Genomic DNA, 27,716 nt, shown 5'->3' on the forward strand with positions numbered 1-27,716 from the left:
TTATGCTGTCACAGCTGAGAGGTGCTGCAGATGGAGGCGTAAACTGAACAGAAACACGGCCAAAGTCGACACAGTCGCTGCCTCTGTGAACATGTATAAAGGGACTCCAGTACCTGTAAGGAAATATGGAGGCGTTTTTTTTTGTTGTTTTTTTTTTCTCTACCATTCAGGTTGACTCTGTTTGCAGCCTAGGAACAAATTACATATGACATTTTGAACTCATACCAGTAAATGTACTCTTCAGTCCAAGCTGCAGTTTGAAATTACAATGGAAGAAATGAAGAACCTAAACATTATTCCCTTTAATACGTCATCTCCAGCTAACTAACAATCTCTAGAAAATGCAAAGAACGACCAGGCATTGAAAGCTTATGACATTGATAGTGCTGTAGCGGTTAGCGGACAGTGAGCTCAACTTGAATCGGGCCCCATATCAAATTCTGCCTCAGGCCCTGTCCACCATAGCGTAGGCTCTGCATAACACATTACTATTTTCCCTCCAATCCAAACCTTCTCTTCAGTCCCTCCAGACCTGAGTATCTCAGTGGCGTCAGCGTCAGCGCGTGGCCACTACAGCGCTGGCTTGACAATACCTCTCTTCCTTCTTATTCAATATCTTCTGCGCCTGGAATCTATTACTAAGAGACATCATTTAAAACCATTAAAAGCCTGACTTGGCTTCTTTATACTGAAGCAAACCATTTTTAGATCAGAACAGATGCAAGAGCAAGGGGACATATAATACCCCAGATTTTGGAGTTTGCACATAGGAGAGCCTTTGTTCTCTGTGTTTGGAAACAGTTGGGATTGGTACTACAGATGCAGGACTTGGAGGCATAATATACTCTGTGGAGCCCCGACAATAGCCATGACAGCAGCTTTTACACAGAGCAGCCTCTGTGTGGGTAAAAACGACAGCGTATGGGACCTGAGGAGTATGGAAAACAACCAAGGAGATCATATATTTTATTATTCAGCTTCTCTGCATCGAACATCCAAGAAGCGAAAGGTTCACCCTTGGATGGCGTGATTCCTAAGGCTTCGTTTGTACCTTCACAATGTTTTAAAATGCCACAATAATCACCATTTTGATGTAGAAGTGTCACATTGACAAAATTCCAGTTGGTTGCAGTTTTTTATTTTACCAGTAGATGTCAGCACATGCATCACACTGAGCCTTTAAAACAACATAAAACCCCTGGAAAACCTGAAATTTCACATTTTAGAAAGAAAAAAAACAACAATTCAACAAAAAAATGACAGCTCATATTATTTATTCTGATCATCCATTTGTAAAATTACCTTTTCAAGAAATTAATAACACTGTTGTAATAAGTATCATTTGTCCAATCACAGGGCAAAAATATGTAATCACTCAGCAATGTTTGAGAAAAATGGACTCATGAACCAAAAAACAGAAAAGTCAATATTAGTAAGTTGCATTCTTATAAAATATCATTTTATAAAATAATTTATAGAATCAACCTGATTCCATAATTCACCTTTTGATATTTTACTTGTTCTGTAAAAAGGTATGCCAATAATTACATCCATATGAGAAGTTTTACTGGTATGTTTTATGAGTATTTTGTCAAAAAAAGTTACATTTTTTCATACTTCATGTTTTGCAATGATTTGTGTTATTTGCAGTGTTTAGCTCTTAGTAGAGTTTGTTAGCCTTTGCCTTTATCTTTAACACTTTCTTGGATTTGTACAAAATAACCATCTTTTACGCTTAAAATATAGTTTTAAATTGGAAAAAAAACAGCAGCAATTGTTTTTGAAGAGGCAAGAAAGGAATTTTACTAAAACTAAGACTAAAAGGCCAGCTGAACTACCGCTTTGCCACATGTAGCCTAACTTCTCTGATAAATTAATCTTCATCTGAGAAATCCATCAAATGAGAGGAAGACAATGTTAAACGCAGCTGATCCACTCAGCCCCCAGCAGGTTTAGAGACAGCAGAGTGGGGGCATGAATCTCTCAACAGGGGTTTTGCATATTATCTCACCCCCCCATCGTCCTGCGTCTGAGTAAACAGGTTTTTTTGTTTTGTTTTTTTCACATTAGCATCTGGTATTTATCGAACAGCCACTCACAGACAGATTGCTCCAATAGTTCCTACAAGCGGAACAATTCATTTCAGATTTCAGTCTGAGTGATGACTCATCTACATATTCAAACAGAGAGACTCATAAGGACACAAATGAGGGAGATTTGAAGAAGAAAAATAGCTGAAGCGACAGTAACTCAAAAGTCTTACGTCTCTCAGAGAACTCGAAACAAGCATTCGTTGAAGTAAGGACGCGTGGAAAGTGGAAAGGTTTGTGCTGACGACAGAATTGTTTGACGACCTGGAGTTTTTACAGGTTAAACAAATGGAAAGGGAAGAAAAGCAAACAAGCTGCAGGCTCTCTGTGACATTATCCTCATATTTCAGATTAACATGGAAGATGCAGTTTGTTGACGAAGGCCTGTTTTTACATTTGATGTTTTTTAATATATTCGACTATAGAGTATAAACTTCACATAACATCAGAGGAACTGAAAAGTTTGGTGAGAAACAATGAGATGAGATTTGATGAAATAGTTTTGGGAGTCACTTTGTTTTTTACTGGTCACAAGTTGTTTTGAAAGGAGTTTAGGTTTGACAAGTTGAGTTAAGTTTTAGTGTTTGCCTCAGTCCTAAAGACGACAAAATTATGTTTTGATTTTTTTAAACGGCGTTAATGTTGGTGTAAAACTGTTGTTTTCTTAAAGGTTTTTCTGGCACTAGTGGCCTTTAATTACAGTGCATTCGACTGAATACGGGCAGAGAGAGAAGGAGTGAAGACATGTAGTGAGGACACATGGTTACTAATCAAACCCTGAAACAAACCCTCCTTACATGGGGTGACTTCTCCAGTTCTACGCCACACATCGCCCCAAAACTGTGTCAGAACCACCCAGTCCAGGTCAACCAGTATAAGTACAAGGGGAAAACCAACTATTTTAGATCAGTTAGAATTGACAAAGGTTTTTATATTTCCTAAGAGGCCTTGGGGCAAATGTTTTAGGTGTCTTCCCACAAGTTTGTCACAATAGTTTTCTGTCATTTTGGGCCCATTCCTCCAGACAAAACTGGTCTAACTGGGTCAGGGAGGCCACGTTGCTTACCTATTTAATTTTCTGTGGGACTGAGATTTTAAGAGTTTGGCCATTCTAAAAACATTTTTCTCTCTAAGGCACTTTAGAGATAATTATGAAATGCTTGGAATGATTGGTTATTTGGGACGCCCATTTGGTTCTAACTCCCGTCTTCAGATGTTCAATAGTTGAGGTTTTTTCTTCCTGGCATTTTCTGCACTGTAAAGTGCACCAGTTCCTCCTGCATAAAAACAGTCACACAATCCAGTGGAAATGTTGGATTGAATCAACCAGGCTACTCAAAATGTGAACCTTGCAGATGTTTAAGCAGGTGAAGAGTTAAATGGGTGGGCGTCCTCTTGTGTAATAAGTGGAAAATAACCAGGAGGCTGAGTTGAAAAGGAACCATATCATCATGGGACATTTCTTACCTGCCATTCATAAATTAGTACCAGTGTTGACAACCGATAGCTAAAAGTCTTTTTTTTTTAATGTTGTCAGTCAAATTCAGGGAAATGTGGTTCTCTTTGGTTGATTCCGACCTTCATCAGAGGTCATCTATTATCACATTTAGTATGAGTAAGTAGGCCTGAGTCAAAATAATCACCAGAAACTGTGTTGGACGGAGTGGATTTTTAAAAATATCCAACAAGTGGGACAATTTCTTGCACGTTTTTTTTTTTTTTTCTCCCCTCCAGATGGTCTTTTGTGGGCTCCAGTGTCCCTTATTTGAAAACAGGCTGACAGGAAAGGGGGAAGGAGAGGGGAGAAGACATGCGGTAAATGTCAATGGGTCTGGGAATCGAACCCGCGACAGCCACATTGAAGACTAATGGCCTCCAAATGTGGGTCGCGCTATCCCCTACGGCACCACAGCACAGCCGATTTCTTGCACGTTGACTCAGTGTATAGGGTGTCTACTTGATCCCCACATGATATGTCAGGGTATCCAGGTACACATCTATCCGTGTAATTTGTGCGTGTCATAAAGTTTCTGAGGACACACAGGAAGTATACCTAATCCATCAAATAGGATGAGACTTGCTAGAGTAACTAAAAGCCAACTAAGCCGTCTACAAAGTGCATTAGAGGGAGGAGGGGTGTTTATACGAGCGAGTGTTTACGGCAGCGCCAGGGACCGGGGACCGGGTGAGGGTGGAAAGGGTTAAGGTCCTTTATAGTTTTATCATAAACCTGTTGCGTAATTCTCTGAGGGGATCTCTGTTCCCTGCAACACTGCTTAAAGCGAGCATTTCTTCTTCATGTTGGTACTTTGACGATCTCAGGGGATTCTTAAAATAGATGTCTCTGCTGTACTTGAGGAAAAACATTCCATTTTGTTTTCAGGTCAAGGGTCACGCGCTCACAATAACAAAGATGTTACCTTGGAACATTTGGTAGAGAAAAAAGTCATTGATTCATGCTGCTTTTGTCACAACAGAAGCAGATTGGATTATTTTTCTGCCATCAGCGGATAAGATGAATTGTGTTTGTGTACATACAGAGTGTCAGGTTAGTATCTGAGAGGAGAGGCTAGCTCTGATCACCCAGTGAACTTCTACAACTTCCTGTTTACATGGCAGGACTTAAAGCCACAGGGATCTGCTGGTCAGCTGGAGAGGCTTAAGCTGGTTACAGCATAAACACTGAGTGTGAGACAACAGTCAGGACGGCGTTAACTGAAAAACTGACATCCAGAAAACATCAGATTAACAAAATCAATTAAAAAAATATATATATTTATATATATAATACACCTGGGAGGTTAATAAATTCAAAATTTTACAGTTTATTGCAAAAACATTTGAATGCCTTCAACTTTTTCACCTTTTTTCAAATTACATGACAGTTTAAATCTATTTTATTGGAATTTTATGTAACAGATAACAAATACAAGAACAAGCATAATTTTTGCCTAATTTTAAATAAAAATAAATATATAATAAGTATAAATTCAGCTGTAGTCTAAAGGCCTCTGAAGTTTCTTAGTGAACAAACAGAGATGAAGGAACAGCAGAAAGGTCAGGGAGAAAAATCTGGAGAGGTTTAAAGTGGAGTTAGGTTAGAAAAACAAATCCCAAAGTATTAATATCACACAGGGCTCTATTCAAACAATCATCTGAAGATGAAAAGAGTACAGAACAACTGAAAACCTTCCAAGACATGAGATGCATTTCCATTTACCATAGAACTGAGGAAGTCAAAATTGCAAAAATACATTTTCTTAATGGAAACGCTGCAACATTGAAAAAGAAAACTCCCAGTTTTTGATGAAGGATTTTGAAGTGGTTCATCAGCCAAAACTAAATAATAGCAGTATTTCTTTTTTTCCTGCATCATGAGTCACGTGATCAACAGCAGGATTTTGGCGAAGGTCATGAAGAAGACAACAGAAAGTATTCTTCTTTGTGTTTTTTTGGACACTGTGCGGCTGGCTCCATCAGAGCTCTCACAGTATCACACTGTTTATAAAATGTTGTGTGATTTGAATAAGTTGAATCCATAACTCTTCTGTAAAACGGATGACAAAATGGCCCTGGGAACGTCTTGTTCGTCAATTGCATGTCATCTAAATAAAATGCACTAAAAGGTTGTGTTCATAACGCAGCAGAATGCGAAGTAGTTCATGTTGTATTCAGACTTTTGCGGCATTTGGTAGAAATGTCTGTAGACACTCAAAAAAACAAACAGTGAAGTCGTTCAGGTAGCTGGAGGAAGAATCCAAGAAACTTCGGTACAGATGCAAATCATTTTCTTTAAATATGCAAACCAGGGAGAAGACTTTGGTTTTTGCCCCTCACTGACTCAGCAGTATTTACCTTCTTCACAGACCTTCTTCAGTCAGATTGCCACCTTTGTTCCAAGCATTGTCAGGGACTACAGAGACACACATTTTCCTCGTTTGAAATTTGGCTCAATCCACCTTTTACCAGAGGATATAAATCATTTTGACTCATTAAGTCCATCTGGGTCTTACATAATGTGCATATGTGTAGGTGTTTGTGAGTTTGAATGGAGCAGCCAAACTCAATTAGCCAGTTTGCCAAAGAAATGACCCACTGCAGACTTCATCAGGCTCTCACTCAGCTTCTCCAAAAAATATAATATCCACACCAGATAGAAAATATAAATATTTATTTATTTTGCCTCCAGTGAAGTGGGACCTGCAGAGAAATGACAATTAAGCGAGGTAACCGTGTAATGAGTCCAGATCTAACCAACCTCTTGGGGAGGAAAGGCAAGTGCTTACAGATTGCTGTGAATCTGTTTCTCTTTAAACATTTAATGTTTTTAAAACTAGCAACTTAACAGACTTGTTGTGAGAGTTGATGTGCTAAATTAGCCAGCATTCTTCGTAAATGAGCCATGATCCATTTTATTTACTGAGAAAGCCAATGTTTTTTTTGTTTTGTTTTGTTTTGTCTTTTTCTTTCAAGAAAAATCTGGTGTCAGTTTTTAAAAAATCACCAAATATCATCATATGCTACAGCAATGAGTGCAATTACATGATCGATTCTCGTTTTGGAAGGTTTTTGCACCATGAAGTGATGTAGCACATTGACCTTTACCTTCCAGTTTGTCCAGAAGGCTCCCATTTCACACCAGCATTCACACTTTACTGCCATAAAAGTTATGGTTATCATCAACTTAATCCATCTAAAACTCCTGCACAGCAGGAATGAGCGAATTAGTGAATAGAAACAGCAGCAAAATCTTTAATGGAAATGACAGTTTTAATAGACATACTAAAGAACTTACAATTTCCCCAACATTTGTAGGAATAATTCTACTATTGATTGCAGAGACAGCAAGCTGCCACAGTGCTAGGCTGAGTTGCATTGAACTGACTAAGATTGTGCCCAGTCATAGTAAGGATCCACATGTGCAACAAGGTAAAGAAACTGAATTTTCCAAACAGGATTTTGCCAAAATAAAGTTTAGAAAAGTGAGCTGAAGAAATGATCACCTGGTTCACCTGAGATCACAGACAGTCCTAAATGCAGACAGTAAAAGGTCAAAACACCGACCAAAGTCCATGAAAAGTAAATGTTCCTACTGCAAGCTGTTTAGCATTGCATGTTCCAGCCACAATACTTCTGGCGATCCATGAGCCGTGATGGAAGATCTGATCAGGATAACGACCGTCTGCAGAAATTAATATATATATATATATATATATATATATATATATATATATATATATATATATATATATATATATATTTATTTTGTTAGTATGTATATTTCTTGCTTAAACTTATTGAGTGTAAACAGTCATTATCTACTTCAAAATAAGAGCAGGAATATAAATGTCTGACTAGAAGAATTAAAAAATTATACGGCAATAATAAATTAGCGCTCTAGGATTTATCTGGCAAAATAAATTTAGGGGAAGCTAAGTGTGCTAAACACCTTAAAGGCTAGCAAAAGTGCTAAGTGAAAAATTAGCTCATCTGTTAACGGACAAGGAGTTGTTCCCCCACATCTCACCCAGGGACTGAAATTGCCTTCCTGTCGTATTTTCCCACCTAAGCGCGGCCCAGGAGCTGTTTCATTTGCTTTTGGCAGATGGATTATTTTCATCTCCACTAAAGTAAAAGGTAAAGAAACTAAAACAGCTTTAGCCATCAGTAACATAGGGATATGTTTTATTTTTCTACATTACTAAGCAAGTTGACTGCCTTCTGGGAAAAAAAAATGGATGTTTGATTTTTTCCAGCTCTGTAATTTTTACATTAACATTCACTGAGATGTTCTGAGCTTTAATTACTAGTCCTGGGAGCTACAGCTTTGCTTATGTGGTACAACAAAGAAATTATTTTATTTTTCGGCTATGTTCAATGCAGTAGAAAATTATTTACACCCTTCCATATTGCTTCATTTTTATCACTCCCAGTCTAGAAATCTGCCATGGGGGCAATACTTACTAGCAGTGTGTATAAGGCCTTTCCAGATTAGATCATTCAATAAATAAATGTTGATTGGTGTTATATTTAGTTAACTTATTGCCATGTAAATCCACGTTTTGAGTGTTGCCACTCAACCAGTGCAATGCAACATACACGTGGACGACCAGGGCAGAATTAAAAGTGCAAGAAAAAGCAGCAAGTACTTAAAGAATCAACCTGTAATTTGTAAATACCAGTGTTAAAAACAGGAATTTCAAACTCTCTTGAAGCAAAATGAATTTATGCATGTTGGGTGGAGAAAAACTTCAGAGTTTTAGTAGTTTTAGCAGTAGCAGTAAATGTTCTGGCAACCAAGACTTTAAGAGTTGAAGGGGAAACAGGCACAGCAACGGCTGGAAGTGAAAGAAGTGGGATCAGTACAGGCTTACAGCAGAAGGCTCCCACTGTGTGATATTGCATATCTTTTTACACAGCATGCTATCCATTAGCTTTGGAGTGTATACTAGCCTGTCAAGCAGTCCTAAAGTTTACAAGCAGACTAAAAAGGGCCATTTATGCAGAACACTGAAAGGTAACCTAAGCAAGATAAGTAAATTTAATTTTGGTTAGTGATGTTTTTTCAGCCTGTTGAGCTGTTTATACGAGCTCTGCTTTAACTGGCAGGAAAGAAAAAATGTCTATTTCTGAAGCTCTTAGAAAGTGAGTAAATGACCACTAACAATGCACTGCAAATGTGTTTACACCAATTGAACTTTTTCCACATGTTGTCAAGTTACAACTTTTTCATAGGATTTTATGTGATCCAGGAAACCGTAGCACTTTGATCCAGTCGCTTGTTTACATATTTCTGGTGTCTTTGACTTCGATAGCTGTTGAAACCAGGTCTCAGAGAGGAACTTGTTTTGTAACACCCCCTGTGGAGGTGTGACATACTATGCATCCGCTAGCCTGGTCATTGCCTTCCTGTGCAATTCCGCTCGAAAAAAGTTCTACAATCAGAATTGTAGAATTCACAAAAAAAAAAACAAAAAAAAAAAACAGCAACTACAAAAAAGGAAGCCTGGTTGCAAAATGTCCAAAATGCATGGACATTTTGATGACGCGCTAACATTACAGCGCCATGTAGTGGCTTGGAATGACAACTACAGCAGATCAATGTGTTTGCAATCTTGTGCACGATTCCCCAATACACATCCTACCTCCTGTAAGCAAAGACTAAAACAGAGATGCATAAACCTGAAAAGTCTGACAAACAGTTTTGTTTCTCACAGCGCCCCCTACCGATACGTGGGTGGTCAGTACCAGCTTTGCGCATGTAAACTGAATAATTTGTCTTTTTTTTCTTTTTTTTTTTAAAGTAGCTGGAAATCAGTCAGACTGGATGAAGGGAGCAGAAGTTTTCTGTCATGCCAGAGATTATCAGCTGAATCTGGGTCTGGAATTTGACTGGGCCACATTAACACCTGAGAATGGTTTGATATAAATTGATTCCTAGCCACCTGGGCCCCGACTCGTGTTTTGCACTAACAATTTTAACTAAAACTCTATTTTTCTAGTTCTGCTAAAGAAAATCATCCTACTGCGCGTTTCTCCCACCATCGTGTTTCATCATAGAGGTAGTGTGTTCAGGGTGATGTGCTTTGTTTGCATTTAGAGCAGAAAATATCATTTTGATCTCATCTGATCAGATCAAAGTCCTTCAACATGTTTTTTGCTGTGTCCTTGTGCTGGGAAATGAGCAAAGTCTGGTCTCAAGGTGGCACAGCATCATCTCACATAAAGTCTTAGCTATTATATTAATAAATAAATAACAGGAAAAGGAAAGAACTCCAGCATTACCTAACCCGAACTGTATGAGGAGCAGCGCCATGAACAGTCCATAAAAGTGGAATGTGTTTGCACACACTGCCGTATGTAAGTGAAACATTGTAAAGTGCTGTACATGTCTCATCTGGAACCTTTGAGGTTAGAATGAAGACATTTAAATGATTTATGATGTAAACCAGCTTTCACACACACACACACACACACACTCCCTTCTACACCTCCTTCCACTCACAACACTTTCTGAGGCCTGCCTCTCTCCATCCTGAGCCAATTGTAATGTTCCAAGCAGGCGAGCCTTCACAGGGCCAATCCCCTGATTTGACGAGTTCCCAGCTTGTGATCATGTGACGGTTAAGCGATCCGCCAGGCCTTCAAAGTGAGTGAGTGCATGAAGGGGTGTGTGCATGTCGGCGAGTGTGTGTGTGTGTAAGAGAGAGAGGGAGGGAAAGAGAGAGAGAGGCATAAGGGTATGCAAAGAGCAAAGCTCGTGTGTTGTAGTTGCACTGCCAATGCGTGCTGTTACACACAGAAACCTTCGTCCAGGACTGGAGCGCACGGTGTGAAGGAGCTGGGTTTAGTTCCCTTGCATTGACAGGTGAGCTCATTTTGCTTTTAACCAACAATGCATGATCTCTTAAGCACTGATGAGTAAATAGAAATAGGCGTCATCTGTAAACATGAGCAACATGAGCTTCTGTACGTTCTCTTTCTGATGAAGAGACAACACCAAACTTTGAACAAAAGTCTTGGTTTTTCATTAAACCAAAACTTGACTGAAACTGTGGTTGGACTTGCAGTCTCAGGCTGCAGCATTGAACATGCCATGAATGCTGAGGAGAAACCCTTCAGGTCAAACCCCACGACGCTGATAAAGAGAGCATCCTGCTGTCAAAGCCCTTTTTTGATGTTCCACACCCGCAGGGTTACTGCAGGACAAATGACTTCAGTCTTGGCCAAAGTGAGGTGTCCTCTCTCCTTGCAAACTTTTTTCCCCTTCCATGAGGCATAGCCACAGCTGCAGACCCCCCTCCTCTGGCGATCCATGTAATTTGATGTTACCCCCAAATGTAACCCCCTTCATAAGATCTCAAATTACTGAATGCGAAATTGAATACAAATTCATTTGAGTTAAGCACTGTGTAGTTGTGTCAGCCACTTGAATTAAACACCAGATTTTACTTGAGACATGTGGAGCCTTTCATAGGAACAGTTTTTTTTTCTTTATAAGAAACAGCCTTACAGAAAGAGGGGGAGGCAATGGCAGTCCTTTCAATCCTCAGACACTATTGAGGATTTAATAAGGATTTCAGACTCATTCTAAACATCAGGGCCACTCATTTCCACCAAAGCCATCTGATGTTGTCTAGTATTTTTAATCCGTATAATGTAGTGGCAGAGCATTGTTCCTGAGCTGCTGGGTGCATAAAAATAGAGAATAAATCCTTCGCTCATGCATCATCCTACTGAAACTCTATGTATCATAAACTGATTTGACATATGAGTGCACTTCTTGGTTAGTCTGCAGGAAGTTGGCAGATTATTTTCCTCATTCTAATCTCACAGTGCAAGAAAATCGCTATTGCTCAGATCAGCATGAATTAAGGACCACGAGGGGAGACAAACAGAAACACTGTTCAGTGGCCATGTGGCTTTAATCTTAAAAGTGGTGAGAAAAGAGGAACGCCTGACTCCACATGGTCAGCTTGAAGCCTGGACCAGCAGCTGCAAATTCGACACACACATTTATGCACACACACACACACGCACACATTCCTGTTCCCTAACATGTGGTTGCCTTCCCTTTTGAAGTGCCATAAGTTTGCAGAGCTTCCAAACAAGCTGCAGGTATTTGACAGGGACCAGAAATGTATAATAATTTTTAGTCTGGTGGTTTACTGTGCAATTAAGGACCCCAAAGGGACTACTGTGTACCTCACAGTATGACCACACTCGGTGTAGTAGTGGTGTGATTAGAAATGCCTAACTCAAACCGTTACAGCCAAAATCTGCTTCTTGGTTAAACTGGACCCTTTGTTGTACTCAACCGTGGTGTAACTTGCATGTTAGGCCATATCCAGGCCTCTTTGGAATCACTTTTGAGAAGTCTAGTAAAACTTGTGTCATAGTTAAATATTTGTTTCTTTTACAGAAAAAAGAAAAGAATCTTCATCAACAGCTTGATCGTCAGAGCCCAGCAAAGTCAGCAGCCATCAATCCCCACAGGAATGGTTGATCACTTGCCACTTGGTGAGGAGACCTTCCTGTACTATTCCTGCTCTCCAGGGTCTGACTACGGGTGCGCGTCTCACCACACCAAGGGTGGTGTTTCGCAGGGCATCATGGTGACTGATGCGGGCACCTATCAGCTCTCCTCCTCGCCTTGCCTCTCTGAAGATGACCTCAGTGACTCCTCCAGCCCACGCTCCTCCCTCTGCTCCAGCCCTGAGTCCACGTCTTCAGCATCACGGAGTGTTTTTGGCTCTAGCTATGAAAGCAGGAGCAGTGGGTGCTCCAACTCGTCAGGAGGAGGGAATCAAGAGAGTCTTTTGGACCTCCTTCTCTCACAGGCCTCCCTTACAACCTCATTCAGCTCCAGTAGTGGCAACATTTCTGTTTCCTCCTCTCTTTCCTTCTCTTCCCCAGCTTCCTCTACCTCCTCCTCTCCATCATCCCCTTTTTTGCCCATGGGCCTAGCATGGGAGCCCAAGAGGGAGCAGAGAATTGGAGTCCAGCAGCACTTGACCAAAGAGGAGGGCTTTGAGTTCCCAGTTTTCCTTGATGAGCTGCAGGATCCTGAAGCGCTCCTCTTTCAGCCAACTCTAGAGGAGATTGAAGAGTTCCTTAAAGAGAACATGATGGTAGCAATGGAGAAGGAAGAGAATGGGAGTGATGAGGAAATGTCACCTCCCATATTTATGTCAGATGATACGGAGTCAGAGAGTTCAATGACACTGGCAGCAAAACCTGAATCACCATCCCAGAACTCAGATCAAACTGTCCCTGTGGCCTCCAAGTCAGAGGCCAAGTATGCTGCATGTGCCTCAGATACAGACAGCTCACCAGTGACGGAAGGCGATAGCTATGTAATTACTTCCACTGACAGTGGTGTTGATGGGATCAAGCAGGAGGACTGTGGATCATTGATGCCTTTGACATCAGAAAGTGCTACCATTGCCTCAAGTGTGCCTGTCATCCTCCAAATCCAGCCCATACAGGTCAAACAGGAACCAAATTCCAGTGCTGCATCAGACTCCATCCCAGATCAGTCCCAGAAAACCCATTCCCAATCAACTGAATCTGCTTCATCTATCAAAATTGCCCAGCTCCTGGTCAACATCCAGGGACAGACATTTGCTTTAGTGCCTCAGTTGCTTTCCCCTGCAACAACTAACTCAGGCAAAACAGGGAGCGCTGCTCCATCCAAATTCGTCCGAATTGCACCAGTGCCCATTGCAGCCAAACCCAATGGGCTTGGGGAAGCGACACTAGGTCTAGGAGGTTCGGCGGCAGGTGTCCTTACTGGAAGTCAGCGGTACCAGAAGAGCACAGTGGCAGACCTCATCAAAATGCACAAGTGCACATTTCCTGGCTGTAATAAGATGTACACCAAGAGCAGCCATCTGAAAGCACATCTGAGAAGACACACAGGGGAGAAACCCTTTGCATGCACGTGGCCTGGCTGTGGATGGAGGTGAGCAAACAAAAGTTGATATATTGGTGCGAAAGTGACTCATGTGCCAACACACACCTATCATTAAACTCAAAGAAGGACAGTAAGAGGGCAGTGTTGTGCTACATAAAATAGCATAGCTATGAATTCTGCCAAGATTGACATAAATACTAATTGTGCCAAGCTACGCTATGTTTGCCAGCTACTTTGTGTGGGGTGGCGTCACACTGGCCATTTCTGCTTAGAATTAGATCAAACATAGTCCTGCAGTTTCAAAGTGGGCAACAATTTTACCACCATCATCACTTTTTCCATACCTTTACTCTTCCCCACATCTGATATTACAGTCAACAAGGTTATCAACTTCCACTCCATATGGGACCATATAAATTAATTCACAGTCATCTGTTGATAAAATGCTACTCAATCTGGAGAGTTTATTACATGTTATAAACAAGCATATTGTCAGTGGCCTGTTTTGCTGAGTAATTATAGATAAGAAGTGACAAACTGTTTTCCTGTTCTGTTATCCCTTTTATGTAAGCTCTAATGCACTGACAGACTGTCAGACCTCTCAAGGAAACACTCTGAGCCAGAGTGTTTCTTTTTTTTCTCTTATGCAGAAAAATAGTTTGAGGAAAACATGGTTGGATTTCAATCAGGCGGCTTATTTTCTATGGGAGCTCTACTATGGACTGTTGATTTACAATTACAGTTTGTTCTTTTCTGCAAGCTGTGTCTCTCCCCTGCTATCAGTGTGTTTTTGAACCATGGCTATGTTGCAGATTAGATAGGGCACCTTTTGAAGTCATCCATATGTAGACTTTGTCCCCTGTTAGTTGTTGCACCTGTTTGCTCACCGTCCACCACCACTGAATACACATTCATGCATCAAACAGACTCTGGAGGTTTTTGGTTTTTTGGGGTTTTTTCCCCACTAGGGGGTCTTTTGTGGGCTCCAGTGTCCCTTATATGACAGTAAGCTGACAGAAAAGGGGGAGAGAGAGAGGAGAAGACATGCGGCAAATGTCGTCGGGTCCGGGAATTGAACCCGCGACGGCCGCGTCGAGGACTGAAGGCCTCCAAACGTGCTATCCCCTACGCCACCGCAGCACGCCAGACTCTGGAGTTTTACTATGTTTTGTGCCTGACATGATTATATATCCATGACACATTCAAAGTCCGCTTTTCCAGGTTCCAGTTAGCATTCTGTGCTGGAATCAAAGCCTCCATCTGAAGAGAAACATCCTGTCTGTACTTTAACTCTAGGTTAATTGTGCCAACTTCTGAACTCCTGCTCAATAAATCCACCCTCTAATAGCTACACTTAGGGCTCAAGGCTATACACAGAGTCTTGTGTATCTGCATTGCTACTGACAGGGTCAAGACAAGGTAAGAGTTAGGATCTTGGTCAAATCATAACAAGGACTCTTTTTTTCAGATTAACATAATATTTGGGAATAGAGTAAAAAGTAATTCTAATAATTTTATACCACTGTTTATGTTTGGTTTAGCTAAAGAAGCTCCAGTGTCATCAGTGAATATGGTTATTGGTTCTTTTAAAAACTGAACATGATTTAAAAAGAACTGCACTGCACTTACACCCTCCAGATGTCACAATTCACAATTTATGTTACTTTTTATTGTCCTGTGTGTAAGAGATTTGAAAATAGTTATCCAGGTCTGTCTTTGTCTGTCTAGAGATTACAGACAAATGTGAGGAAGGCGGGCAGCAACAAGAAATCTCATACCATCAGAGCACTTATCTCCAGAGAATGGCTTTGAGATTGAACAACTAAAATCCGAAGTTTTTATTTATGAGGTTTGGACTGACTAGAGGAAAATGTTTTGACTTTTTGATTCTCTTGTATCAATCGTGGTATTAGACTTTGCTAAATTGGATGTGAAAATCAAAGGGTATGGACAGGTTCACTGTATTTGTACTTTTACAGCCATTTAATGAAAAGACTGTAGTGAGTGATCAAACTGCAATGCTGCTGTTGGAAAATATTTTTTGTCAATATCATCCCAGTCTTTAAACAGTTAAATCTAAAATCTGCATTCCATGTGGGAATTCTTTAGAGAAAGAGGAAACGCTCTGTACTCAGTGAATGGCTGACTTCTGTCTCAGGAGTATGTGCATTTGACAACATACATCTATAGAGCCCAAACTAACAGCATTATCCCTGACTGTATGTGACAGATCATGCAGCTTGGCTCAGTGAAAAACAAGGCATTAACCTCCGGCAAATAGACTGCATTAAGCACTGTAATCTTTTCATAAATCCAAGCACACAATGTCTGATTATGAGTAATGTGATCACATCTGTCACCACTGTGTCCTTCCACCATTGATGAAACATTTCTGGAAAGAGAAAGGCTTAGTTTGTGATACAGGATTGTTTTGGAATATATTTGCATGTGTAAACTTTTCCTTAGATGATATTTAAAAAAAAATTACAAGTTTATTTGAGATGAAATGTTCCATATCTCAGCTTTTTAGAGATAGCATGGCATGAATTAACATCATTTTGTCTAGTTAGGTAAGAAAAAATAATCCACTGGCTGTAGTTTAGTTCTTGCATAGCAACAGGAACATTCAAAAGAAAAGGCAGGAATCATTTTTAAATCATTTCTTTTAGTCAGTTTATTACTGAGGGAATAAAGAAGAAAACAGGAAAAGTGCTACTGTCATGTTTGTATGTGCCTGTTAAACACATGAGTCATCTCTTTCATTCAGATCTAACACATCCCGTTTTGTTGTTGCAGTGTGTGTATCAGAACCTGCCTTAGTTGTGTGAGATTTATTACAGGCACAGCTTGAACATCATATTTATAAATTCATAACCATATTTGTCCAATGCAGATATTATACTGTCCACATGGGAAGAAAAATCTACGTAAAACAAGGATGCAATTGGGTTTTGGGTTTGGGGCAAAATAGCAAAAGTGTAGAAACATAGGCGTTTAAATCACAAATGCTACCATGAACTACACACTATACATGGTAAAAAAATAAAATAAAATCAAACATTTCAGAAGGGTAGTTTTTTTGTCCAGAGAAAAATAGGACATCTCTATCTGTGATTGTCTCTGCCTGTCAGTTTAAATGGACAACCATGTCTCAGTATGTTTGCAGTGGTGTTACACTCTTTCCACTGTCAGTTGATGGATCATCCATTATGCAGCCCTTCTGGACTCGTGGTTTTTGTATCTGGAGCCAGAGTTGGGTTCTGCTGGTGGTCTGTTTCTCTGGGGGATTTCTTTCCTCTGTCCATCTAAATGCATGCTCAGTATGAGGAATTGCTGCAAAGTTAACACATCGATGCAATCAACTATTCCAATTTCTAGTGCAGGAGCAGAGCTGGGTGTGCAACTGAGGGACTCAATGCAATCAGCGGGGCTCTCTTAAATCAGGGGGGTCCAACTCCAAAATCCAAACGCTTTTGATTAAGTCACACATCCTATGTAGTACTTGCAAAAGTAATTGGCAACATTGGTTTATATTGGACCAAACGGGGATTAATTTGTATAACTACTATGCTTGTAAGCATATTTTTAAAAAGCTGTTCTCCTTCTACTTCCCAGTGCTTCATTACTTTGTTCTGGTCTCTCACACAAAGTCCCCCCAAAATCCTTTCCAAAATGTGGAAAAGTTTACATATCGACGCTCTGCACTCAAAGTGTAATTCAAAACAAACACATTTCCAAAACTTATGGAAGCAAAATAGTATACTTTTGGCCAAACATCATGTACATGTGTAATAATAGTTTTATGTATTTCAGACATTCAGCTCTCTGTTCCTTTTGGGAACATTCAGTGCACCAAAAATGGCCCCTGTACAGTGTTTATTTTTTGTTGTTTTCTTTTTGTGACTACAGCAATTTACTGTACCATAATGTTGCCCTTTCACTGCCAATTTCCTGCTGGACCAGGAAATGGACATACACCAGTGAGTCAGGCTCCCTTTACCCTCTGTAACTTTAGAAGAGCTCCATGTGTTGGCCCCTCTGAAGTAGAGAGAGGTGGTATTTCACTGGCTGCAGGCCAACAGGTTACTCAGTCAAAGCTGTATTTCTCTTTTCACCAAACTCTTTAACTTTTTTTTTTTTTTTTTTTACATTTTGCCATCTCAATCTGCCTTGCTGTTAGTAGAGCTGTTGGACAGGATCACATACAACATCCATGAGCTTGCAGTATTTCCAGCTCCCACCTTCTTAAAGACACTGTTTCGTTCTCAGCAGCGTTGAAGCAGAGTTTGCTGTAGCAACACTGCGGCGTGTCTGTACTTGTCATCTATCATCAGGTTTGTGGCTTGTTGTCTTTGACAACTGATTCATCTGTGATCACAACCTCACAATCCGAGGTGATGACAGATGCATTGCAGTTTGATTTAGCAATTCATTTGGCCTCTTGGAGCTAAAGCAAGAGGCAAAACGAGAGGAGAGATCTCATTCTGTATCAAAAAGTGAAGATGACGCTGCAAATTGTGTACTGTACAAATATGGGCTGCAGTGCAATTGTAACCAACCTGACTGCCCCACCTTCGGCGGTGCTTTTATGTTCTCGTAGCTGCAGAGTTGGCTTTAAGAACAAGCTGGGACAAAGCCTGCACATGTGTTTCCCACAGCACCCACACTGATATGTGTACTATGTGTCGCGCAGCAGCCACGCCAAGCTGCCTCCAGGATTCCAACCCACAATCAAAAGTGAAAAACACTTTTAGATGATCAACAGAAGTGCCCTCCACCCATGCAGCCATAAACTCCCTGACCTTGGTCACAATCCCTGAAATGTAGAGATTACAGAGCTCAGAAACCTCCACCATAAACAGGGGATAATGAATTATTTCGAAGGAAACTGTTGGTGAGCCAAATTAAAATTGAGAAACATAGGAGTTTTTCATGTTTGATGAAATGTGCCACCCTCTCTCTCCTGATGTAGCGGGTTATACTTGGACTCTGGCCTAGTGCCAGTATGTCAAGGAGCTGCACATGGTTTCTCTCATGCCCCTGCTTGAAGTTGGTTGTGCAGCGCTCCAGGGTTTAATGTGTGTATATGCGTCAGCCAAGGCTTACCATCAGCAAATGTAGAGCCACTTAGAGTACAGAGTTTACAGGAAAACCTTTGATTTTCATCAAAGTAAAGACTTGAGCTTGTTACTTTCTTCCGGATTTATTGCCTGTGGTAGAAAACACTTTCTTTAGTAACTTTGAGTCTGATTTAAATCGGTATGAGCAATATTGATTAGGTATTAACTCATCATATTGTTATTGGGAAGGCTAATCCCAAAATGTTGCCTAAAGTAAAATAAACAAAGCTTTTTTAGATGTTGCCATAAATTCTCAATAAATGAATAATAATGCCTGACCTTCCTTTTCAGCATGTAAAATATTATATTATTAAGACTTTCTTAAACCAAAGATATTCTGCTTATATTATTTACAGTGGTAAGCATCACTAACCAAACATTTAGTGCTAAAGCAAAATTTAGCAAATTAGTTTAATGCGTAAGTGCTAAGTCAACACAGTATTTAGTGGGAGCTAATTCTAAAACACTAAATTAAACTATGTTTATGCTCACTACAACATAGAGCAAAACTCAACAAGGTCTAATTTGTTATAGTAAACCTACCTGAATGGTTGCACTTCAGGAAGTGATTGTTTGGAATTGGAACAGACCTTTCACTCATGGTCTCAATTTAATAATTGTTGAGTATTGCTAACTCTGTTGCCTAATTTATCGTGGCATGGCTTTAGTCGGAGAGCACTGAGGACATCAGTAGATTTTAAATTGCTTACTATTGAGATACAAGATCTTGTACAGATCTTGTATTCTGGGTACAGAATAAACGTCACTGTCTGAATCTCATCACAGGAGAGGAAACAGAACTGCTACATAAGCACTTTCAACTCACTTCAAAATAAGAGTATGGATATAAAACTCTAGTGCCTTGAAGAATTCTGAACACTCGATAATCATTTACAACATTTACAAAACAGCCAAGGAAAATAATCTCTTTAGAATGTTTCTGGAAAAATATATTTAGGGTATAAGGTAAGCATGCTAAATGTTTTCAAAGTTAGCAAAAATATTAAAGTGCTAATTGAAAAATTTGTTATGCTTTTAGCAAGTTAGCGGACATTTGCCCATTAATGATTATTTTAATAAAAGTTTATAATTATAGTAATTGAATTTAAATTCTGAAATCAGGATAAAAATGGAAAAAAGAAAAACTGGACCTTGCTTCAACTAAATAAGTATGTTAGATCAAAAAATCTACTAACGTAGTTTTGTTGGAGAGAAACTTTAACGAGAAGCAAACCTTCAACAATGGTACAACCAGGAATGAAAAAGAGAATAATGATGGATGGTCTGGTTGGGTTTATTTCTGTTCCCAACAGAAATTGAAACGTTGGCACATTGTTCGGTACGTTGCTAAAAATCCTGAGTTGTTAATCAGGATTACACAGGCACCAGGTGTGCTGCTTTCTGTTGACATGCAAACCAGGTGTCATGTCATTGATTCTTTCAGGAAAATGAAAAACTCTCGGTAAACTCTGTGTCAGTCCGGATTGTAGGACGTCTGCAACCAATCATGCTATGGTTAGTCAGGTGTTAATGCTCCGTAGATATCTTGGGTGATATCTTCCACCAGATGGTCAAACACCTGGATAGGATTGGATACAGCAGGATTTAGAAGAAAGTCTCAAATTATATGTTGGGAGTCATAGGGTTGAATAGAAAGCTCCAAGTGTTGTTTCTTTATCAACAGTCAGTTCCATGACTTTATGGATTTTTAAACCAAATCATATTATCAACACACTTCTCTTGCCTTTGGACATAAAGAACATCTTGTGATACCCTGAATATTTGTTTTTGGACGTTGTGGGAGCCAACATACAGTAAAACAAGAGTGACTAGCTGTGCTCCCACTACCAGGATCACTTAAGTTCATTAGTGGAACACAACATTTACTTTGTTGACTTATGACCATAGGGCAGCACTGTATTTATCAGTGCTAGACTGAAAATTGGGTAAAATTAGAAAGGCATTAGCAAAGTAGTTAACTAACTACTTAGTGGACATTTGGTGTGTGTAATGGGTTCTGATAGAGTATGAAAAAACTTTAGACCAATAACTTACTTCCCAAAAACATTTTAACAAAGACTGTATTCTGTATGCCAGTAGCCGGTCAAGTTATAACAAGTCTGTGAAAAATAATAATGTTTTCTGTTGGCAAAGCCTTCCAGGGTGGAATGTATTTGAAGGCAAACTGAGTTTGAAACAACTATAAAACGTCTAAGTTGTGAGTTTTATACAGTGTGTGGGCACCATTACCATTGATTTTTGTTGAACAAGCTGCTTTACATCTTTAACATTTTCTGACGTTGTTAGCTTTCTGTAATATTAAGAAACTAAAACACTCACAGAGATTGACTGCAATTCAGAATATTGCCGACAGTCATCAAACTTTCATAAAATTTTCATTCAGGTTTTAGCAAGTCATTTTAGATTAGCAAGACAGATATAACTGTATTAATGAGCTATTATTGACCAAACTTTAATCTGCTTTAAATTTAAATCCAGCCTGTTTAGTTCTGATAGAATCTCTGTTCAGTTAAAAATGAAACCTGTTATGGAAGTTGAAAACAGAAGCATGAAGCTCACTGGGGCTCCTGTTGTGTTATTTTAATATTTCTGATCCGAGGTTCTAAGTTAACTAAATTAAATGAATCATTGCGTAAAAACCAGAATGGTTTAAGGGAATTGGTTTCTGTTCAATTTTCTAATAATTTTAACTAATTTGGTTTAAAAGTGTAAAAGGAGTGTAAAGGTTAATGGCTTTGTCTTTAACTCAAGATAGACCTTGAACTTTGACCTTTTTTGGGATGTTTATTCTAGTTAATCACTTTGTTAAAGGATCAACTTTAAGATTTTGGTATTGCTCTATAAAGCACTAAACAGTCTTGGGCTGAAATGCACTTTTCAAGCACTTGTCAAATATAAACCACCCTTGAGGTTTTCGGAGAACTGAACAAGGTCAGATTAGCTTTTTATGCTCCTAGAATGTGAAACAAACTCCATGAAAACCTGAGAACAGAAACTGTTTCCTTTAAATCTGGAGTGAGAAAAATAATTGCTTACAGAACCTTTAGATCAGCTTGGGATCTAAAATTATATTACATAATTATATTTCTTTTTATGCAATGTTTGTCACATTCTGTATTCTTATTTTAATATTCATGTTGGCTTTGTGGCCAAAAATAAATAAAAAAGCTTGCATATGAATGATGCTATGTATGCTTGGTATTGCCTAGAAATTGCTAAATATATGAATAATTTTTATTTTAATTCAATACCACAGAAGCAAGAAACAAATGAAACATTTCCTCTGCCTAGCGTCACATTGACTGCTGTGGCCATTTGGTGTTGAGCTGCTGTTACACTGTTTCCTATCTCGACCTGTATGTTGGTATCCATCCATCCATCCATCCATCCATTTTCTGTTCACCTTGTCCCTAATGGGGTCTGGAGGGTTGCTGGTTCCTCTCACTATGTTCCGGGAGAGAGGCAGGGTCACCCTGGACAGATCACCAGTCTGTCGCAGGGCAACACAGAGACATACAGGACACACAACCATTCACACACACACTCACACATAGGGAGAATTTATAGAAACCAATTCACCTGACAGTCATGTTTTTGGACTGTGGGAGGAAGCCGGAGAACCCGGAGAGAACCCACCATGCACAGGGAGAACATGCAAACTCCATGCAGAAAGAACCCGGGCCAGGAATCGAACCCAGGACCTTCTTGCTGCAAGGCAACAGATCTACCACCTGTGACCTTACAGTGTCAATTTATATGATTATGCAGGGTAGATGTCAAGTGGTCAGATAACTAAAGTATTTGCTGACTTAATCAGAAATTAGTTGAATACAGCCTAAACCTTTAGCATAAACATTGATTAAACCTCCGTTGGCGGAAACTGAGCATCTGCATGAGGTAGTATGAGATTAAGGGATGTAGTTCTTTAATTCATGTTGCAACATTTGAGCTGCATTTGTGTAAATCCTGCAGCAGTGGCACTAATTTGAATCAAATTGACGCCTCAGTTTTGACACTTACCCAACGAAACCTATTGAAATGACTAATTTTTGCTTTAGATGGTTTCCATGGCGATTCAATTGCAGCACCAGATGCATAGAAAGGTGATACCTGTCTGTCATGTACAAAAGGTGACATATGTTCCAATGTCGTGACGGCCAAGTCATAGCTGCAGCCTCATAACATGCTGCTACAGACTGACCTTGAGTAAAACACTGACCTGATTATTTGTATATTGATTGTATGTCAGATAAGATGAGAAAGGCAAGAAATAATAATGTAAGCTTCATAGGTATTTGATGCTTTTTTTCAGGATTTTCTGTTCTTTTAGGCATGTGTCTTTTGAGTAATGAGTATGCCATTTGTGGTATGCATGTCTGGAGTGCAAATAGGCAAACATAACCGCAAATGATGGTTTTACATCTCTGTGAATTATCACCTTCATGTCTAAAGCAGGCTGCAGCCACTGTGAAACTGATCTTTGTTACAGATTAATTTGATCTTAACAGCTTCACTAACATATACAGGTGCACATGTAGTGCGTGGAGGCACTACTCTGTCATCCACTTAACCCTTCGCTGTCACGGCAGCCGAGCTGGCTGGAGCCCATAGCGACCACGGCAGATCAGGACAGGAATAGACCTGGCCCTGGTTAACCATGCTCATGTGCTGAGCTAAATATGGGATGGCTCTTTGACTTCACAGAGAAGTTGCATGCAAAGTATTACACCTCTCAGATTACCCTCATCTAAACAGACTGACAACTTTTTTTTTTTTTTTTTATCTTATTGAGACATGTAAAACGTGTCTTAATTCAATACTTTCTTTCCAGGAAAGACTTTATACTGAGGATTAGGTTTGTTTTTGTCCACTTTGAAGTATTTTAAATATTTTAAAACACTTTTGGTCAGATTTCATTCGAAAGAAATGTACAAATATATTATATATATTGATAAAATGTGGTGGATCTCATTTGTCGGTTTCTTCGCCACAGGTTCTCCCGGTCCGATGAGCTGTCAAGGCACCGCCGCTCCCACTCCGGTGTGAAGCCGTACCAATGCATCGTCTGCGAGAAGAAGTTTGCCCGTAGCGATCACCTGTCAAAGCACCTCAAAGTCCACCGCTTTCCCCGAAGCAACAGGACAGGACGCTCTGTAAATGGACCCCTCTGACCCCTGATGTGACGGAGTGACGCTCAGCGGAGGAGAGGGCTGGATGTCTGTGACGAAAGACTGAGGAGGACAGTCCAAACGCCCTTAAAAGGCCTCAGTAAAGGGCTGTATATGCGTGTGATGCGCGTTCTTGGTACTGTGATAATTTATTGGGTAACGAGGAGAAGACAAAAAAACTAAACAGGAAACTGTTACTTGACGCAGCAATGTCACAGGTGGAATAAGCTTTTCATATATATAAATGTAATCACCAGATATTTTAGCTTATCTGTTTAGAAGACAAATTTGCTATTTTTACACTTTTAGGAGCGTCTTATGAACAAATCATCCATATCAAATTTTTTTTCAGTCACTGAAGAATCTTCTACTTTTTAAAATCCCTCTCTTTTTTACTTCTCTGGTAATTGTTGTTTTACTTTGTTTTTGAAAAGGAAAACAAATTATTGTTCAGCAACATGAAAATGGAGCCTAAAAATAACAGGATGATACTTGGTTGAATTCTTTCTCAAGGGTTTCAAAGTAGCAGATGCATCAACATTCCTCGAGCTTTTAAAAGGTTTCTTTGACGCCCCAGAGTCTCAAAATTGGAAAAAAAAAAAATAAATGTTGATGAAGCTCCACAAAATAATAAAGCTTGGTTTCATGTTGATTTACTGCTCTCCATCGTAAATCATTACACTGTGTAATTAGCACTGGCACACAGGAAATCTTCAGTGGTCTGTCCCATCCGAGAATCTCTGAGTAAATGTGTTGTTTTCCTGCAGTCTGAGTCAGTTTTGACGTTGATTTTTCTCAAAACGCTTGTATCAGATTGAAACCTATTTCGATGGATGACTGAGTTGAAGCTAAAGCTAACAGTGGATCCAAATGGTCCTGCATGTCCGCATCACAACTTCTGTTTTACGACTTGATATTTTGCCATATTATTCATAACTTTGTGTAATTTTACTTGCCTCATGTCACTGTTGTGAAATAGCAGTAGACCTTATCTGAATAAGCTGAAACAAAGTTAGTTTTTTTCTCTTCCACTGCCAAAAAAAATTATTTTGAATGTGAACACCAATATTATTTATCTTGTCTGACTTAGAAATCACCCCAGGTTGTCAAAAGAACGGTGATCTGTGGTGCAACTGTCTAAAATGGACTTTAAGAGAAAAACTGGGTAAGATACTGGACCATTCAAAAAAAATACTGGAATGTTCAAAAGATGTAAAGTTCATATTTTCTAAATGAGGTTCTGTAAAGTTCTGTTCAGTGTTTCCTTACTTTCAGTAGAAACAGTGGTAGAAACTTTCTACAAGTTTGTAGAAATGAAGAAAGACACTCAGACAGGGTGAAGACTAACAGTCAAATGGACCGTTTAGCTAGCGAGGTATTTTAAAAACCCAAACAGGAAATGTCCAGCGTGACTTGGTTGACCGGCTATGTCAGCAGATAATAACCATCTACTCCTTCTCATGAGACATCCAACTGAGACTCAGCAACAAACTTTACAACACTCTCTTGTGAAATAGTTGACTTTTAATATCTATAGAAAATCAGATCTTGTATATTTCCAGGTTCAGTTATTTGAATGAAATAAGCTAAATTAGCAGCCTTCGTTATCCAGGATCAGTGATTTCGGAAAATTTGTAACAATGCACCAATCGTCTTGATTATTTGGTTAATGTCAATTATTTTGAGATCTGACCTGCAGATTCCAATTTTCACTGATTGCAATTTTCTATTATTAATAGGTCTTAAACATAACAAAACAGAAATGCTGCAGAGAGAGTAATTTTAAAACACAGAAAACGAAGACATTAGAGGAGTATTCTCATTTATGTATCAAATCCTATATGAATAACATTCAAGTGATACCTGGTAAACCCAGATCAGAGTACACGCTGTGTTTTGATGCATTTACTGATTGAACATAGTGGGAAATTTTAGTTTTGGCGTATTTTATGGGCACGACTTCAAAATTTACAACCTTTGGAATTAAATATTAGTAATGATCATGAAAAATGGCTGATGTCAACCACTGAAACCTGGACTGGCAGAGAGTTAAAAATAAAATTAATATGTCTTGTTCATGAATCATTAGTAGAGTCACTTTAATTAGTGGAGTGTTTGGGCTTGTCTTGAAAAAAATACACATAAACTTGAAATGAACAAATTTAACTGGAATGTTTTCTCTTTTCTTACCGGATTTGTTGAGACTGGAAGTTATTGCATCACGTAACTCATCCCGTTTTGTTCATCAAAGCAGGTTTGAGTAAACAGAAAATAAAAAGCATCACTGAAATTCTATCCTCAGTGTTGAACATGTCACATCTGCCTTTGTCCGTTTCTTCAGGGGAACAGTGTTGGGCTTTCTGCCACATCACATCTTCCAAAAACATAAGTTTTCCTCTTTTGTTCCCCTCATCTCTATACGATGCAATGTATCTCTTCATCTCAGCTGAATTTAAGCCAAGTGTGCCACAGCAAGGCAGGAGTCGGTTTCTGTGACGTTAATGTGACAGGTGTCAGCGTTTTTTTATTCACGTTTAAAACAATGATTCTTGAAAAGTAAAATTACGTGTGTTTTTTGTGTTCATTTTCTCAGTGATTAACGGATCTATTTGAATGTTCAGCATGTGGCCCTTGATGCTGTATGTAGAAAGTGTATTTGCTCTGTCAGGCATTCCTTCCATGCACACAGAAGACACACTTTGATCCATGAATGTATGTAAATACTGTACATGCATCAGAAAGGACAACTGCTTGTAATGATATCTGTGATTGTGAAAGATTTTGTTTGTGAAAATGTAGAGTAACTGTACATAACAAAATATTTCGAATATAGAAATATATATGTATACTGTAAAATAAGGAGAATATTTTTTTCTGGTGTTCCCAGACCACATATGTTAAAGTGGCTCAGTGAGTATGTCAGAATATGGTTTCAGGTTTACCTGACCGTCTATTTTTCCAAAAACATACTATTACCAAAGTTATGTCAGTTGGTGAAATAGCAGTTTCTACATGATGCATCATAAAATATCTCCTGAGTTGTTTACAAAACGTGGTCTGTACACACTAAAAATAAGAATTTACTCAAATTCTTATATATTTTTTTGCTTTGTTCTACTATGTAAAACACATTTACAATAAAATTCTAAAGCTTAAATCCTATTGTTGTTCATCTCTAACTAATTTATAGCAACTCATGTCTTGGTTGTGCTTTACCTTTAATAATCCCAGTTAGATTCAGTTCCCATTTTTACAACATGTTTCCAATATTGCTGGTCTTCAAATGTTTTGTTTTGATTCATTTTTTTTTTTCTGGTATTGTAATTCAAAGTAGAGTTCCAGGGTTTCCAGGTGTGAAAAAGTTATCAAATGGAAAACAGAATATAGAAATACATTTGAGTTTGCAGAATTTACTCCTTAATCTGTGAGTTTATCATCTAACCAATCCTGTTTCAAAAAGTGATTAAAAAGCTCTGTTGAAGGTCCAAACTTTGATGTTTAAAGTCCTCAAGGGACACAAAACACATTTTTATGTAACAAATGCTATATATATATATATATATATATATATATATATATATATATCAACAGTATTGTCAGACTGACTTGTTTCAGTTCAAGTGTTTAAATCTTGGCGCAGCAGTGGAATTTTCTTGGCTAAATGGACACTTGTGAACACTTTGGTGCCTTTAGTTTCTAAATGCTGTTTTTGCATGTTAGAACCACCGTTCTTACTCAGCATGGATTTCATTTATTTAAGCAGGTACAGTGTGGCCCATATTTGATTAGTAAATCAAATTGATTTACTAATCAATTGGATTGAACTGATTTTTCATAAAGTGCCTTGAGATGGAGCCTTGGCGAAAATTCAAACTGGGAGACTTGACCAGCTTCGCCACAG

The 27,716-nt window shown here is 39.0% G+C and overlaps 1 protein-coding gene across 1 annotated transcript; it reads left to right on the forward strand.

Moving 5' to 3' along the window:
• Nucleotides 1–10,267: 10,267 nt before the first annotated feature.
• On the forward strand, nucleotides 10,268–26,972 carry LOC122826658 (Krueppel-like factor 15). The gene is made up of 3 exons (XM_044108826.1): nucleotides 10,268–10,458; nucleotides 12,013–13,554; nucleotides 23,641–26,972. The coding sequence occupies exons 2-3, from the start codon at nucleotides 12,089–12,091 to the stop codon at nucleotides 23,816–23,818; spliced, it is 1,644 nt and encodes a 547-aa protein (XP_043964761.1). The 5' UTR covers nucleotides 10,268–10,458; nucleotides 12,013–12,088; the 3' UTR covers nucleotides 23,819–26,972.
• Nucleotides 26,973–27,716: the final 744 nt, after the last annotated feature.

This window comes from Gambusia affinis, linkage group LG01, assembly GCF_019740435.1.
Source record: "Gambusia affinis linkage group LG01, SWU_Gaff_1.0, whole genome shotgun sequence".
Lineage (NCBI taxonomy): Eukaryota > Metazoa > Chordata > Actinopteri > Cyprinodontiformes > Poeciliidae > Gambusia > Gambusia affinis.

Bases quoted from the DNA above. Each gene is read 5' to 3' on its own strand.
- LOC122826658 (XM_044108826.1), top strand. From the start codon at position 12,089: ATGGTTGATCACTTGCCACTTGGTGAGGAGACCTTCCTGTACTATTCC. The intron at 13,555-23,640 runs GTGAGCAAACAA...TCTTCGCCACAG, and splicing joins TGGCCTGGCTGTGGATGGAG to GTTCTCCCGGTCCGATGAGC.